We start from the raw sequence: 17,118 nt of genomic DNA on the forward strand, positions 1-17,118 counted from the left end.
TTTCCTTACCCAGAATTTTAATGGGTTCGCTACATGTGTTCACTGTCAGCTGAATTGTGTGTCAATATCAGGTCGGCCAAGATTTACTTTAAAATATTTTTAAGAAAGTATGATTAGGAAGCACATGTGTTATTGTAGAGAAGTAATCAAAGAATATACGATGAATCTCTCTCTTCCCCTATTAAAAATTAAATCAATATATACAAGATTAGTCTCAGCTCCAAACTTCCGGAGTTTATGCCTTCTGTTAAATTCTTCTTTTTTATATAACGTACTTTACCTTCATTTGAATAACACAGAAAATATTTGTATTCAATGGGTGACTATGCCAAATGGCTTGAGTTCTTTGAGCAGCTAAATGGAACTGTTTGTTGTGGCTTGAGGTATACCAGAGGTTAAAAAAAAAAAAAAAAAAAAAAAAGCAAGGTAAGAAATCCCACAGTAACCACATGCTTTAAAATTTATTATTAGAACCATGTTCTATGTGACATTGGAAAGCAGGGTGTGTGCTAGAAGGAGGCATTTGAGAGACTCGGGGAAAGTCAGTAATCTGTCCAGCCTTCTGCAACAGTAATGGATAGAATTCAAAGGACTGAATTACTAAAAAGGAAACTTACAGGTCATAACTTATGTAAAGTACTTGCAATTTATTAAGCTCATGCAACATTTAAGCAAAGATCTGTAGTTTCTATTTCATACATATGGCTTAAGCGTCAACACAGATTGCTTGGCCATAAACATACTGGATGAAATTTATAGTAGAATAATAATAATAATAAAAATCTTTGGAAATTTTGTTTTTCTAAATTTTCTTGCAGAAGGATTATTACAGACTCTCATGACGGCAATCAAAATAATTTACCCACAGATTTACACATGAGCATTGCAAAAATGTAATGTGCCTTCTGACATTAAAGGGGAGAGTACAAGAAGAAGAGTTGCTTAATAATAAACATGGCCAAATTCTAAAGCAGTGCTCACCAAATACATTTAATAATAAAGAGAGTTTGTGTTGGACACCTGGGTGGCACAGTCGGTGAAGCACCTGCTTTCTGCTCAGGTCACGATCCTCAGGGTCCTGGGATCGAGCCCTGCATTGAGTTCCTTGCTCAGCAGGTGGCCTGTTTCTCCTTCTCCCTCTGCCTGCTGCTCTGCCTACTTGTGCTCTCTATCTTGCTGTCAAATAAATAAATAAAATTTTTTAAAATAAATAAATAAATAAATAGAGTATGTGAGCATGGCAAGTCCCAGGCTGATGCTCCTGTTTAAAAGCCTCTGGAAGAACTTCCATCAGGTGCAAAGATCCGAGTTAGCACCTCTCCTGGAGAGCTGCAAAGTCTGAAAGCTGCAAATCATGTTTAAGAGACTGCCAATATCCTCTTAGAGACGAAGATCCAAAGAACCTCAGAATCTAAGGGTGAGAGGCCAACCCTTAATCTCTCTTATTGTTCTTCTCACTCCAAAAGCTGTTCCTAAATCAACTTTCAAGATGGAGATAATATCATTCAACAGAATGATCAGTATCCTAAAACAGGGGAGCTTCATTAGCTAAAGTCAACAGACACATTAGTGGGTCACGTGTTAGTCAAACCCAGGAGGCCAGAAACCATTAACATACCGTAAACCCTCAAGAAGTCAGAATTTGTGATATACAGCATAAGGGTCATGCTGAAGTTTCTGTTTACTTGGCAAACGCCTATTTCATAAACAACGAAGTTGAACTGTGTAAATATGATTATGATGTGGATATATTAAGACACTTAGGATAACTTCTCAAGCATTTCAGAGCCACCTATTTACATACAGAGGAGAAAATAAATGTTTGCTGAGTAAATTAATGAATGCATATACATAATTAATATCCTAATTACAGATCAGTAATGTGTGTTGTAACAGATAACTTAAAAACCTCGAAGAGAGGTTTAAAAAGAATGAGTGAAGTATATTAAATCTACCTCACTTTGGAACTGTTCTGGAAAGGTATTTTTTAAGTCTTTCTTTATGTGCAGGTTCAGAGTTTTCAAAATATCATTCTGGGCTTTCCAAGGTACTATCTGGCTGTCCTTCTGGAGGGTCTAGCATGATGTTATCTATAATGAGGAACTGGTAATAATTTCTAACAGATGACTCTTCGGTCCATCTCATAAGGAGGAGGAAATAATATCACGAAACTTATGGGGTGCCTCGTGGGTTAAAGCCTCTGCCTTCAGCTCAGGTCATGATCCCAGACTCCTGGGATCGAGCCCCACATCGGGCTCTCTGCTCCGCGGGGAGCCTGCTTCCTCCTTTCTCTCTGCCTGCCTGCCTACTTGTGATCTCTGTCTGTCAAATAAATAAATAAAATCTTAAAAAAAAATACCACGAAACTTAGGAAAAGACAAATTTATAACAAATAATGCTATAAAGTCTGGTAATGTAGCAGAACAGTGGAGGAAAAATACCTACCCCCCCAACACACACACCACCCGCCCCACTTTCAAATTCCCCCTTCTTTACATGAATGCCAGAAAGTGGTAGTGAATAAGTCAGGTACGTTCCTTTCCAAATTAAAAATAAACACAGAAAAAACTTTCAAATGTCGGAGGCCTTCCATACCACGTTACTGATTGGGAAAAACACGCAGGGCTCATGGCGGCTTTGGTCAATGGAAAAGACCATCAGAATCCTCTTATCTCGCAAATACTGAATCCTAGAGTTGCTGGGATACAGAATATTAGGTTTTGGTCTCCTGCACTGCTGTAAGTAAACAGATCCATGACAGAAGTCTTTGGGGCATATATTTATCTACCGCGGCATATGTCAGAAAGGATAACTTACTGAAGATCTTAAACATTCGTGTAGGCAACTGCCTGCGATATATGCTATTTTCACTGGCCACTCTAGAAAGAGGAACCCTTTAAGTTAAATCTGGTTTGAAAGACATAGTCACCTACCAGCTGGGGGATTACTGCATGGTCACAACTCTAACTCACTCCCTAAACTTACCCTCAGTAACTTGCTTTGTTCTTTTGGGATCACCACAATTCTTGTTCAAGACCTCTGAATTTGACCCAGATGGAAAACACAACTTAAATAAGGACGGAATGCCACTACACCATTTGAGTAACATCATCCAAACCGGTGACGCTCTCTAACAAAATGCCAGGTAAAAATAGAGCCTTCAAAATTACATAAATAAGCTAAATCAAAGAGAATGAGAAGAAATGAGTCACCTCCTTTAACATGATGAATGCCTTAACAGCTACATCTTAGGTATATTTGTACACACGAGAAATACGTAAAAGACTTAAGTCAATAAACTTCTCCCTTGCTTAGGTAGCTGGCCAGGTGAACTTAACCCAAGAAAAATCTCATCTGGCCTATCAAGAACGGTGTCTCAGGTGAGGTGGCCAGTTAAAACAATTGGACATTGTTTTGGATCACAATAGCTTTCTATCTATATCCAAACTACAATCTGCAAAGTTAATTTCTGCATCTCTCTACACTCTGCATGTTACTGTGTATATCCTGTACATCTCCAAGCCCCCACTGAAACGTTAGTAAAATGAAAAAGCACTTATCTACAGGAAACTTATGTGGGTTATCATAACAACATAGAGTACATGTAATTAATCACACTTCCTTTGATATAAATGACCATCTATGGTCACAGAGAGAACGTGAATTAAATGAATACTAGTAACACAGCAATCAGAACAACCCCCCAATTATTTTTGAACTACAAAAGTTTGATGACCTAAAGGCAAATATTTTAGAAAATCCGACAAAATATATCCACTTATGATTTTATCAACAAGATGGAAATTTTAAATCTCAGATTTTCCCTATGAGTGGTTATTCTTAATACTGTGTTGAAGGTTCGGAATAGAAAATATTTAAAATCATAATATATAATCAAATAATAACAAAAGAGTTTACTTACTTCTGGATACCCTCACAAGTTCGGACACATTGAAGACTCCAGATTTTACAAAACTATCCTCCAGGTAACCTGAAAATAAATATTGAGAGGAAAAAGATCAGCATAAGCAGGAAGCAAACAAATGATTAAACACTAGGATTTGTTCAAGTGTTTTTAAACCAAAGGTTAGAACAAAAACTAAGTGTGCTTATAACAAACACAAGTGAAAGCAAAACTCTTTGAATGCAATCCGGGGTCTGTTTAAACAAAAGTAAGAAGTTGAAATGCCAAATAATTTCCTAGGGAAATTTTTCCACAGTCTGCTAAACGTACAGGGCAACTGGATGGTTTTATTTGCCACAGCCCACGCATTGAGAATGAAGTCAGGGGTTCTTACCAAATGTATTCAGCTCAGTAGCACCTGGTAGACCAAAGTCTACCCGTTTATAAAAAAGAAAGAAAGAAAAAGGAAAACCACAACCACAATTAGAACCTTGTTGGAATTACTTCAAAGATCTCTTGAAACCACTGTTCTTTCACAAATCCTTCCCTGATTAAAGAAAAGTGAACTGTTGTTAGCAGCCCTCCCTCACCCTTGTTCCAAGGTCATGAATCACACAAAAGCAGAACTTGTACATACAGCAAATACTTTGCATAGACCTATTTCCACGCAACTTTGATATATCCCACATGACTTCAATGCCCTCTCCCTCTTGCTACTACTTCCTTGGACTCCCTTCATTTCAAGAACTGCATCCTTTTTCTAGCAAACAGTGACCAATCCAGGCCTCCAGAAATGCCACAGGACTCTTTGGTGACATGGCCCACTGTTCAGGGGCCTGAGTAAGTTCTGTGCTGTCTGGGATCTGGTCAAGCTGTGTTCAGGATTAGAAATGAGGGCTTCCACAAATGCCCAGTCATGTCCCCAGCTTCTCATTGATATGCAGGACATGTACTGAGAGCAAAAGAGGGACGGAATACCAGAAGGAGGAGTATGGTCACACTCTGCTTCCCAGGAAGAGAATAAGAAAAGCCTGAAAACCCTCTGAATGCAAAAGTTTCCAGGAAAACAAACTCTGGATTCTAAGAACTGGCAGCTGGATCAGACAGTACATACAGTTTTAGGGCTGACCAAGGGATTCGATTCAGGGCAGGAATGTGAATCAGGGGGCTGGCATTCGACTCCCAACCACACTTTATCAGCGTGGAATCCTGATCATGTTATTAGACTCTTTGTGTCTCAGACTCCCCATTTAAAAACTAGAGTTAATAAAATTATTGTGAATGATAAGTGAGATAAAAACATAAAATCCACACGAGGCACTCATTAAATGTTCCCAACGAGTTAGGATCGGCCAGTTGGGTCAACAACCACTTATACGTTGAATTACGCGCACATGATTCCAGACGGTCTCAAATCACGTGCAAATCTTTATTCAGAAATTTTACCAGAACAAAAGCTACCACACTACTTTTCAACTGTACATAGCATGAAAAGACAGAAAACCATTCAATGAGCTTATATGCATCACTTCTGTGAACCAAGGAGCCATGCCTGTCTGAACACTATTCTACTACCATTCACCTTCTTTAGAAGCAGAACAAAAGAAAGAGTGTGAAAGAATTATTGGATCTCAGCTGGTGATAAAACTTATCATATTATATTATCATATTAAGTATTACTTTGAAAAAATACACATTTTTAAGAAGGTAATGACAAAATGTCCCCATTTGATGTACCTGTATTTTAGGAAACTCCTAGTTCTCTAGCAACTTAATTTTTCACAAGGTTGAATTCATTTCGCTGATTATTGAGAAGCTTTTAGGTAGCCAACACTGTAGAGGTACTTAAAGTCATGTATCCCTTTGTGTGATTGGAGGGAAAGATATTTTCAATTTTCTGAACCATGGTAGGTTATTATCATATAAAACCACAACAAACGCAACACACATCTTTGTAAAGTATAACAAATTATACTTTATATACAGTAAATGTAAAATTTTATATTGGCAAATACATTAAACATAAAGACCTTATTTGCTTGATGGCAGCTCACATCTTAACCAACCAGACAGGATTTATTTGTCGTCCCTCAGCTGTGCTCTGTAAATGTCTGTTCTCCTACTTTTCTCGCGCAGTTAGCTCCCCCAGTCAGACGGCTCTCTCTCTACCTACTTTGTTCTCATCCTGCAACGTCCCGCTCGACGACCATCTACCCCGTGACCCGTTCCCCGTTCCCCTACCCTCCTCTCCCAATCCCTGTGCCAGTCAGAAATCATCTCTTTCTTCTGAATTCACAGAGCACCTAGTTTGTACTTACTTACATCCCTTTGCACATTCAAGTGTCCAGGATATCTGTTTTCAAGTCTTGTGGTTCTTATGGGATTATCAGCTCCTTTATTTGGGAGAATGCCTGGGTTTTGTTCATCTCTGAATCTCCCTTAACACCACCTCAGTTCCTGTATATACAGTAACTACTAAATCAATGCTTACAGAACAAAATCTTAGATTTTAACCTTTTGGAACAGGGTCATAAGTAAGCATCTTGGTAATTACGTAATGATGTAGGTACAGATGGCTTAAGGTTGAAGGATAATTATACTGACCCTAGTTATTCCCTGGGACTCATCGGCTGAGGGGTCCATTTAGGCTTTGGGGTAGAGTGGGAAATAATGATGATCAGATTCAGATTATATATCTAACTTCCTTACGTACTGGTGTACAACTTGAAGCATTTAGTACAAAGTAACTACCCAGAAGCTAGAAGTGTTTAAAGAGTCAGAGTTCAAAAATATTTGTAAAATAAATACACAAATGAGCGACGAGGGAACATTTCAATATATTTATATACATGAAATCATGCATCATATGTAATAACATTTCAATATGTAGATATCATCTGAAGTTCATTTCCTCATTACTCTAGTGAGTAGTCAGGGCTCCATCAGTGTCTTGGCCATACCCATGAAGACGGAATGGTGTGTGGACATCAGGAGCCGAATCACACGGGTGGGAGAATCCCCCTGAAGCTAATCCTACCAGCGGAAGACAGCCAGTCACACATAAGCAAATACAATAACTATCTCACCAAAGAGGGAAAGCAATTCAGAATGGAGCCGGGTGTTTCTCCATCCCTCATCTCATGTTCTAAGGAATCTGAATCTACAAGGAAACCCGAAAGAGTTATTTTGCTGGAACTATGAAAGGCGCTGGAAATATGTCAGAACTGCTTTGCACCCACTAGACAAGGTGTAACACCCACAAGTCCCACTGGGCTCCAGTCCTGCATGGAACATACTAAGACTTCACTGAAAGCAGGGCTGCCCAGGCTGAGAGGTAACGCAACCACTGCCCCTTCCCCTACCCCCCCAACCCGGCCCCACCAACATGACCTTCTGGGAGTGGGGGATGAGGGGAATCAGGCAACTGGGTAACCTGGGAGAAGTACCCGAAGCCGACTGCCACCTCCTCCATTCGTCTTTGCACACAGCACAGCCTTACAATGAGGCAGGCATTCCCCAAGATGAGGAGGGCAAAGGAAAGAAAGAGTTCAGGACAGAGTACTTGGAGAACGAATAGCATACAAGAAAGTATGTAGGAAACAACACATAAGGACACTGATAAAACAACCGGGGACAATAACGCAGAGTGCCAGGAGCCCTGTGAATGTACAGAGGATGAGACTCAGCAAAATGCAGGTCATTACTATCAACATAACCCCATCTGTAACCTCCAGGCTGCTGGGGTCTTCCAGAAACATGGTTTTCACGGGGGTCGTAGACCACTGTGAATCTAAATAGCTGATACAAAGGCCAATGATTTTAAAGCAATTTGGAGACATTCATATAGTAAATTTCCTTCATCTACCAAAGGAAATATGAGCATCTCTGAGGCAGAGCAGCTGCTTAATGGTTACAGAGCAATATTACACAACAGTTTAAGCCAAGAAGCAAAGAACAACTCGGCATTTATGTGACGCTGTATTTACACTACATGTAATGCTTTTTAAAAAATAAAATTGAGTAGGAAATAAAGACCTCTGCAAACTGAAGATTCTCAAAGGCAATATCAAATTATATTATTTTACTTCTTTTTTTATTTTTCTCTAACAAAAGCAACAATAAATCACTACTCAGAAGTTAATATAGTGTTTAACCTCCTTTACAAACAATAACAAAGGGACACAATGGCATATCTAACTGTTAATATCTCAAATTATAATCAGCTCCATTTGAATGTTAAACAACATTTACATAGAAAATCCAAAGGAAAACTGATAACGCTCATTTTTATAGTCTACTGTGTTCTATTCTTGAAATTAAAAAAGAAAAAACTACAGAAAGCAGTTATTAAATTCATGAAAGCTGTCTTCAAGTATTAGAAGGACTGTTAATGTAGATGTTGGATAAGACTTCTTCTGCGTAGTTCCAGGAACTGTTTTTTGGCTCAATAACCAGATTTGTCATCCAATAAGAAAAGTCCTAGAAGGGAAAGGGAATGGTAACAGCCAACAAAGACCAAGCTACTGTTCTAAGATCTTCAATGCATTCATTCACATAAAGATCCTAATTATCCTACCCATTGTCATGCAAGCATTCCCATTTTACAGATGTGGAAACTTGTGTCTACAGAGGTAGGGAGTTTCCTAGAGGCAGTGAGGACCCCCCATTAGATTTAAGAATTCTCACTTTGGGTAGGAAACTGAATTAAGATCACTTCTGAAGCCTATTGCAATGCTCAGGTTTCACTTTTTTTTTTTTTAAGGTTTTATTTATTTATTTGAGAGAGAGAGAGAGAGAGCGATTATGCACACAAGCAGGAAGGAGGGACAGAGGGAAAGGGAGCAGCAGACTCCTTGCTAAGCAGGGAGCCCAAAGCCAGGCTCCATCCCTGGACCCTGAGATCATGACCTGAGCAGAAAGCATAAGCTTACCCCACTGAGCCACCCAGGTGCCACCCCCAGGTTCCGCTTTTTCATTGGGCCCTTTTTGTGTTCGGTTTCTTGCATTGCTTGCTCATTTGGAGAAAGAACAGGACCCCTAGGTATCTCACAGGCTTTTTCCAGCCTTAGGATTCCAATTGTTCACTTCCTTCCGCAGAGTGTAAAAGACGCCTAAATCTTTTTGTTTATGGATGCAAAGGGGGAGAAGATAAGATTATTTTACACTAGCCCTTTGCCAGTCTTCACATAACTTCAGATACCACCACTAACCTACTGGGAATTTTCGGGTAGTGGTGTTGTAAGGCTTGGCTTTATCTGCAGTTTCTCAACTGATCTGCACTGTCCACGGTTAAGAATGGAAAGTGGGATGACGAAATAGACAGACTAATCATTACAAAGATAATGCTTCTCTGCGCAGAGACTGACCCTCAGCCTATAGCCAAGGTTCACATTCCAGTATTAATTTAGATTTAAGTTTATCCTTCACTGTGAAATGTCCCTGTTGGTGATTTAAGTAAGTGATTCAGCAGAAGGACAGCAATTTTCTGATTTTAACATGCTCTGATAGTACTATATTAATGTTATTTGTTTTTTAGTATTTCCTTCTAGTCCATTAAACTTTTTCCTGCATATATGTAAGATATAAAAATATGAATTTTTAAAAACTGGGATCAAATTTAAATGAATTTATATTTGCTTCTTTTCTAATTCACATTGTATCATTCCCTTTAGATTCAATAGTTTTTCAAAAGCATGATTTTAATGTCTGTATAATATTATACTGCATATCTGTACTTTATTTGACTATTCTCCTTTTTTTGGCATTTTAGGTTATTTCCCATTTTTTAAAATATTATAAACAGAACTGCCATTAACATCCCTGTACACAAATCTTTGTCAGCAATTCTCATGATTTCCTTAGGCTGGAGTTCCCAGAAGTGGAATTGCTGGGTCAAAGGACATAAACTCTTTTTAAAAACTCTCGGTTAAAAACTGTCAAGCTGCTTTCCATAAAGATTTTTGCCAATTTCTTCTCCCTCGGGCAGAATGAACGTGTCCATGTCACCACCCTCTGCCACAATTACATGTTAGTCATAATAGGGACTTGTTTTCATTGTAGCAAGCTGATAGAGAAAAGATATCATTACAATAATGTCATAATTTTCATTTAATTATAATAAAGTTGGATTTTTTTCAGATATTTATGCATTTTTTCTTTAAACAAACATTCAAACGTAAGTAAAATAGGGATTGTGTTATCAGGAATATTTTATTCCTAATATTAATGACATTACCGCTAGAGTTTCACAGTTAATGACAGTGTTGGCTATTAATTAATAATTGTTTTTTTCTTATCATTTTATATGTTCAACTTATTCTTAGTTCTCTCAGATTTTTAAAAGTGTTCTGATCAGAACAATTACTGAATAACACTAAATGCTTTTTTGGAGTCCTTTTTAAATTTCCTTACAATGTTTACTGTTATTATATATTACTGAATTCTTAAGGTAAATTATCTTTGCTTATCCACACAAGGTAGCTCTTTTAATTTACTGCTAAACTGGTTTGCTAACAGTTGCTTCTGAGTTCTATGTAGCTGGTATACTTTTCTGGGGATCTTTGTTTCATTTATGAAATTTTCATACTATGATTACATACATGCTTCATAAAATTATTTGGATGACAGCCATTTTTATTTTTTAAAATATAAACAGTTCAGAAAGTCTGGAAAACCTCGCTGGTAAAACTGTCTTCTCATAATCTGTTTTAGAGAATATTCTTAGAAAACTCTGAGTCTTTCAAGAATTTTCTCTACTCCTGTTTTCTGGTCTTGAGGCAATTTTATTATCTATTATATTATATATATAATATATATATTTTTCCAAGAAAATGATTATTTTCTTTCTTATTTTTAAATTTATTAGCACAGATATTTTATGGTTTACCAAGTGTTTATTTTTAGAATACAGTAAATTAAGTAAAAATTAAATTATATTTAATATAATTAACACATTAAATATATTATAATTAATAAAATTATATTGAGTTATGTTAAAGTATACTAAAAGATCAGCTCTGCCACTTACTATATAAACCTAAGGTAAGCTGAGCAACATTTCCACACCTCACACTTCACTATAACATAGATGATAATCACAGTACCTATGAGTCAGTATGAAAACCTGTAATCATTTTCAAATAATAATAAAGAGAGAGATTTCATTTTAAAAGCAGGGAAAAGGAAGGTAGAACTTCCAAATTAACAAAGGGAGAGCAAAAACACAGTGAATACTAACTTGATCAAGACAAAGAAACTAAGAACATAAGATGTAAAAATAAATAATGTAAATAGAACAAATTAAGCATATCCCATTACAATACAGGTAAGTGGATTGAATTAGCCCATAAAGAACATCAGATCAACTGAAGCAAATAAAATTCAGCTATTTTTAAGGAACATATTAAAGACAAAATGACAACAAGAATAAAAAGTTGAAAATAAAATGATGTGCAAAGACATCAGGCAAATTCAAACAAAAAGTAAGCAGTGTCAGTGGTGGTAAAGAGAATTTAAGATGAATTACAATAAACGAGATAAAGAACATTACAACTGAATAAAAAAAGCATATATGATAAAAAGGATAAATCATAAAACTATATGAACACTAAATAATATTGTGCAGAATGCATAAAACAAAGTTATTAAAATCCAAGAAAATTTACAAAAACACAATTGTAGTGAGAATTTTGAATACACTCTTTTAGAATTGAATATGGCTATTAGACAATGACTAACTTTATATCATTCAAATACAAAGTGTACTTTCTTAGCACATTCACAAAAATTTTATAAAAATTGATCATGTCCTTGACCAAAGAGATAACTGTTATTACTGTTCACCCTTAGAAAATAAGACCAAAAGTAAAAAATAAAAAGCGACCACATTTTCTGAACTACCTGAAAATTAAGAATATAAGCTATGGATTAAACAGAATCAAAAGAAAAATTATGAACTATCTAGAAAACAATGACAAGAAAGAGACAAAAGGCCAAATTACTTTACCATAATGATAGAAAGAACAGCAAAACATCCCAAGAAAAATTAAAAAGGGAATTAAAGACAAAAGCTGAAATCAATAAAATAGGAAAAGAAGTATTTAAAACAAAACAATAAAAGGGAAGATGATTTTCTGAGAAGATCAGCAAAACACGAACATCATTTGCAAACCTCATTAAGGAAGAAAAGAAAAAGCGAAAATATACAAGAACAGAAGGGAAACATAACCATAGAAACCAAATACGTTAAAAACATTATAAGAGAATAACACATGCAACTTACTGACCACAACTTTGAAAACGTAAATGGGCAATTACTTACTAAAATAAAAGTAACCAAAATTGAGCAAAGTGGAAACCTGAATAGACCAATTACCCCTAGTGCAGTGATTCCCTAAATTTGCTGATCATTGGAACCACCTGGGTTCTTGAAAAACAGCTTATGCTTGGCTTCAACCCTCGGCTATTCTGATTTAATTGGTATGGATGTGTCCTAGACGTGAAGATGTTCCAAAAGTTCCCCTGGTGATTCAAACGTGCAGCAACGTCTGGGAACCACTGGGTTAACATCTTGGTGTTCAAAATATGGTCCCACGACCAACAGTACTGGCATAACTGGGGAACTTGTTAAGCACAGAGAAGTTCAGTGTCAAGCCCAGACCCTCAGAATCAGAATCTGCAGCTTAAAAAGACCACCAGTGACTCATATGCAGTTTAGAAGTGAAAACCCTAGAAGATAATTAAAAGGTGATTTAAAAACCACCTTCAGAATGGCACCAGGTAGAGATGGATTTTATCTTTTACCTAGCCTTTAAAGTCCAGTGATTTTTACACTCTCCCAGGCTTTAGCAAATGATGACAAATTTCTTTACAAAGAACGCTCTCTTAGTAGCCTTTATTAGACCAGCAAAACTTAAGTAACTAAATTTGCAACCTCCCTCATTAAACTAAAGCAAGTAAACAAAACAAAGACCAAGCATATGCATAAATGCAACTTCAAAGATCCTAAATAAAACTGAATATATTCGATGCACATATTTGAATTGAATATAGCAATGTTATCAAAAGAACAATACACCATTATCATTAGGGTTTTATTACTTGACTGGGTGCAGTTCACTGTTAGAAAATCCATCAGTACGATAGAGAGATAAAAAGGAAAGACACACGACCTTATCAAGTGATGCTGAAAATGCACTTGATGCCAACAAGAAAAGGAGGCGTTCCTAATAACAAATCTAAGCAAAACGTGATTAAAAACAAGTAACAAACTGTTTAGCAAAACCCAACAAGTTATCCTAAAAGAAGAAAACTAGTCTGTCATTTCTAGGTACTCAACACCCTCAAGCCTCCTCCTCTTTTTAATCCTTAAAAATGTAAACTGTAAATACACCACTTGCAAAGACAAAGGCTGTATGACTTCACTTAGACTACATATCCAGACCAGTCGAACTCATAGAAACAAAGTAGAATGGTGGATGCCAAGAGATGGGAGAAGGGAGAATGGGGAGTTGTTATTTGCTGGGTACAGAGTTTCAATTTTGCAAGAGGAGAAAGCTCTGGAAATTGTGCAACAATGTAGATAAACTTAACACTACTGAACTGTACATTTATGAATGATTAAAATGGAAAATGTTATTTTATGTATATTTCACAATTAAAAAATCATGATCTGGAAGTTGGGACTCAGATAATTGTTACTAACTTCTTGTTTATATATATTCAAGAATTACTTTTTTACATTGGTACTAAATTGTTTATATATATTCAAGGATTACATTTTTAGACTGACATTTATGTCTGCAGTCTTATTCATAATAATTACTTAGGTATAATTCTGCTTACTATTCTCATTATTAGTCTAAATCTGTAGCTATATTTATATCTATAGGTATAGATTTGAGAACTTCCTGTTCCTAATTTTTTTTTTTTGAGTGTATCACTTTGTTAATTGGTATAGGTTTTCAGGTAAAGTTTTTACAAAGAAAATAAAAGACTCTATTTTTTGAGAATAGAGAGTTTTTGAGAAAACTCTCTAAACATAAAAGAAGTTTCATCATAATTTCAAGTAATTCATCATAATTCTAATCCCCCACTCTTCTGTTACTTAAGGTTGACCAAAAGGAAAAAAAAAATATATAGGTAACTTGTTTTTCCTCCAGGATGATTATAAGATTCTCTTTTTCATCCACAAAATACAAAAACTTCCATAGGATATGTTTAAATATAATTACTATTGGCTAGATATAGTTAGTCCTTTTGATCTAAATATTTAGATCATTTTTAGTTCATTAAAGTGTTCTTAATTTGTCTTTGATTCCATTGCTCTCCTAAATGCTTTGCTTTCTCACCAAGAACGCCTAAATTCATACTCAATTTTCTATTCTTCCACTATAAACGTTCTCATCATGTTAACCTCTCTGTTCTTTTCTTCTGCTTTTAAAGCAAATATCTCAAGTTTGTCCTCTATATCAAGCATTATTTCCACAATATCAGTTCTGTTTCTTATTCCTTCAAATGCAGACTTTAATTACATGAAAGCAACTTCTTGATATTTCTTATCTTATAAGGCACTTTCCTTGAAGTTATTCTTTTATCTCTTCATTGTTCCATGTAAGTACTTTCTTCTAACTCGACAGATTATTTTCTCTGAAATTTTCTTCTGCACTTCATTTTCAAAAATATGTTCTTCTTGATGATGTACCTTTCCCTATGTTCTTCACTATTTTCTTACCAAGGGCATACTCTTGGGATCGTTTTTCTTTTCCTTAGAGGGTATTCTATAGAGATTTAGGGTCTGTCCTTAGAAACGTGTATGGCTTTTCCCTTGGCTTACAATAAGTAAAGGTTTCAATAACAGGATTAGTCAAAGTTGATAACTGCAGCTCCTAACCAGTTCCCACTGACTACTGCTCCTTTGTCTCATAAGCCTCTTACCCCACCACCTAGCTATGTAAGGTCCTACCAGGTACATGCATGAAAACCCTCACTCTCTGTAAAGTGTGGCTGTGGAAGGACAGATGGGACGAGATTTCAAAGGGTCTCTTCGATGGTGTGAAAGAGTTGGACTGGCACAGAATGGAAAAATTGTTTAAGGACTTACATACATACATTAGGAAGTAGAAGCAGATTGCTAGATGTCTTCCCACACTTTCTCTTTTCTTCCTCTTCATCCCACATTTCCTAACCCTGTTCTTTGAGTTTACAGCCTTTTAAATCAATACAGAAAAATCTCTGAACCTAGGGGGATGATAGTGGGATTGTCCACAGTTTCTCGAGGAACTAACATGGCTATCTTTTGTAAGATATTAGGTAGGAAAATTATCATTTTTAAATTTAGTCTCAATGCACAGTTCATATAATTATAAGATAAGCCTCTGCGTTTCTAGCTAAGGGTAATTCTTCAGTCTCGGTTTTAGTGTACTTTGCCAAAGGTACAGTTTTACATATTCTTGTAGAAATTTTAGTGTAGAACTGGGAGAAACTGGGCCAGAAGTTAAGCAAGTAATGTGGACTTTATATTAGATAGCTACTGGTAATTATTTTGCTGAATGCCTAAAAAGACAGAGTTGTAAATCTCACTACTCTCAATCAAAATTCTAACAGGGTTTGTTTGTTTGTTTGTTTGTTTTTGTAGAATTTGTCAAGCTGATCCTATTTAGATGAAAATACAAAGGACCTAAAAAATCTTTTTAGAACTTATTATAAATACTTATCAAAAAGTTACAGAAATTAAAAAAAAAAGTTACAGGAACCAAAAAAGTACTTTGATCTTGGCAAAAGATATGACATATATATCAGTGGGATGGACCAGAAACAGACAAATAAATGTATCATTGTTGCTACTGGGTAAGTAGCTATGCAATTCAATGGAGGGAAAAAAAATGTCTCTTAAACAAACGGTACTGGATTAATTGGATATCTACATTTTTTTTAAAAAGGATAACAACCTTTAAAAAGGATATCAACCCTTATGTCACACCATATGTGGCGTATCTATATAATGGAATACTACTCAGCAATAAAAACAAATAAATCATTGACAAATGTAATCACATGGATAAATCAAAGTCTTTAGTCTAGACTAAAGAAGCCAGACAAAAAAGAGTAGGTTTATACAAAATATACATTTATAAATAATTCTAGAAATGTAAAGTCATCTAGAGTGATATAAAGCATCTCAGAGGTCATCTGAGGATGGGGAGTAGAGAAAGAAATAGATTATAAAGTGGTCAGAGGAAACTTCTGAGATTGATGGAAATGCTCATCATCTTGATTATGGTGATATATATATATTATTTTCCTTTTCTTCCCTTTATGTGTGTGTGTGTGTGTTTGTATGTAGATCTATATACACTATAGATAGTTATATAATATGTTGTATATCAATTATACCTCAATAAAGAAAAAAATGACCTTGAGCAAGTGATCTATATATAGTTGGTGTCCAAACTCTCAAAATAACATTATTTCCACATCACACACAAACAAATCACAAATGAGTCCAAAACATTTCATTTAGTCAGTCACATATTTTTTGCAACTTCCAGAAAGATCTTACCTGTTCCCTTCATTCATGATCACATGAACTCTAATACCACTAAAGTACACTCCTAAGCAAAAGCATAAAAATAGCAAGAAGGCCTTCTTCACAATTCATCAGATGGTGAGGAGAAACATTTGATTCATCTGAGACTGGTATTCTGAATCAGTAATTATGTTGGGGTACTACAATTCTCAGTCTGATACATCCCTACAAAATTCTTCAGACCATGCCACACAAAGTTAGGAGTCTGTAATGTCCCCAGTCAAGTCTGAGGGGTGGTGTGTCCACAAGGCAGAAGAGACCCACTGTCTCTGGCTATGAAACACCAGGCTTTTCCTGGCTCAGGTCAAGCTGTAGGGATGGACATGGTCTCATTACTGAACAAACAGATTACAATCTATTTAGTGTACTACTGGTCTAAGCCTCCATCTCATAGATTCTAAACACTGCTGAACATTTTCTCTGGCCAGGTATTTGCCTTAGATGTTAAATGTACAAATGGAAGCTTACTGTTCTCACCTGAAGGCGTCCAGAATCCATGAAGGGAAACAGAGAAGAAAATAGTGGTAAAAAAAAAATGCAATAAATGCTATTATTATAAACTGTGCTAAAGGGAGGGCCTGGAGATGTCTCATGGATGAGGTGTCAAGAAAGTACAGGCGTTCTAGGC

General features: G+C 36.0%; 1 protein-coding gene across 9 annotated transcripts in view; it reads right to left on the reverse strand.

The window, feature by feature from the left end:
* The window catches only part of NFIB (nuclear factor I B), a 231,286-nt gene that overhangs the window by 69,497 nt on the left and 144,671 nt on the right, over window positions 1-17,118 (reverse strand). For all 9 annotated transcript variants that reach the window (XM_004765741.2, XM_004765742.2, XM_004765740.2 and 6 more), the window contains exon 4: window positions 3,923-3,991. In XM_004765741.2, the coding sequence (XP_004765798.1) occupies window positions 3,923-3,991 (69 nt within the window). The remainder of the gene's footprint in view (window positions 1-3,922; window positions 3,992-17,118) is intronic.

The sequence above is a fragment of the Mustela putorius genome, unplaced genomic scaffold (genome assembly GCF_011764305.1).
Source record: "Mustela putorius furo isolate JIRA1106 unplaced genomic scaffold, ASM1176430v1.1 tig00000421_pilon_pilon_pilon, whole genome shotgun sequence".
Classification (NCBI taxonomy): Eukaryota; Metazoa; Chordata; class Mammalia; order Carnivora; family Mustelidae; genus Mustela; species Mustela putorius.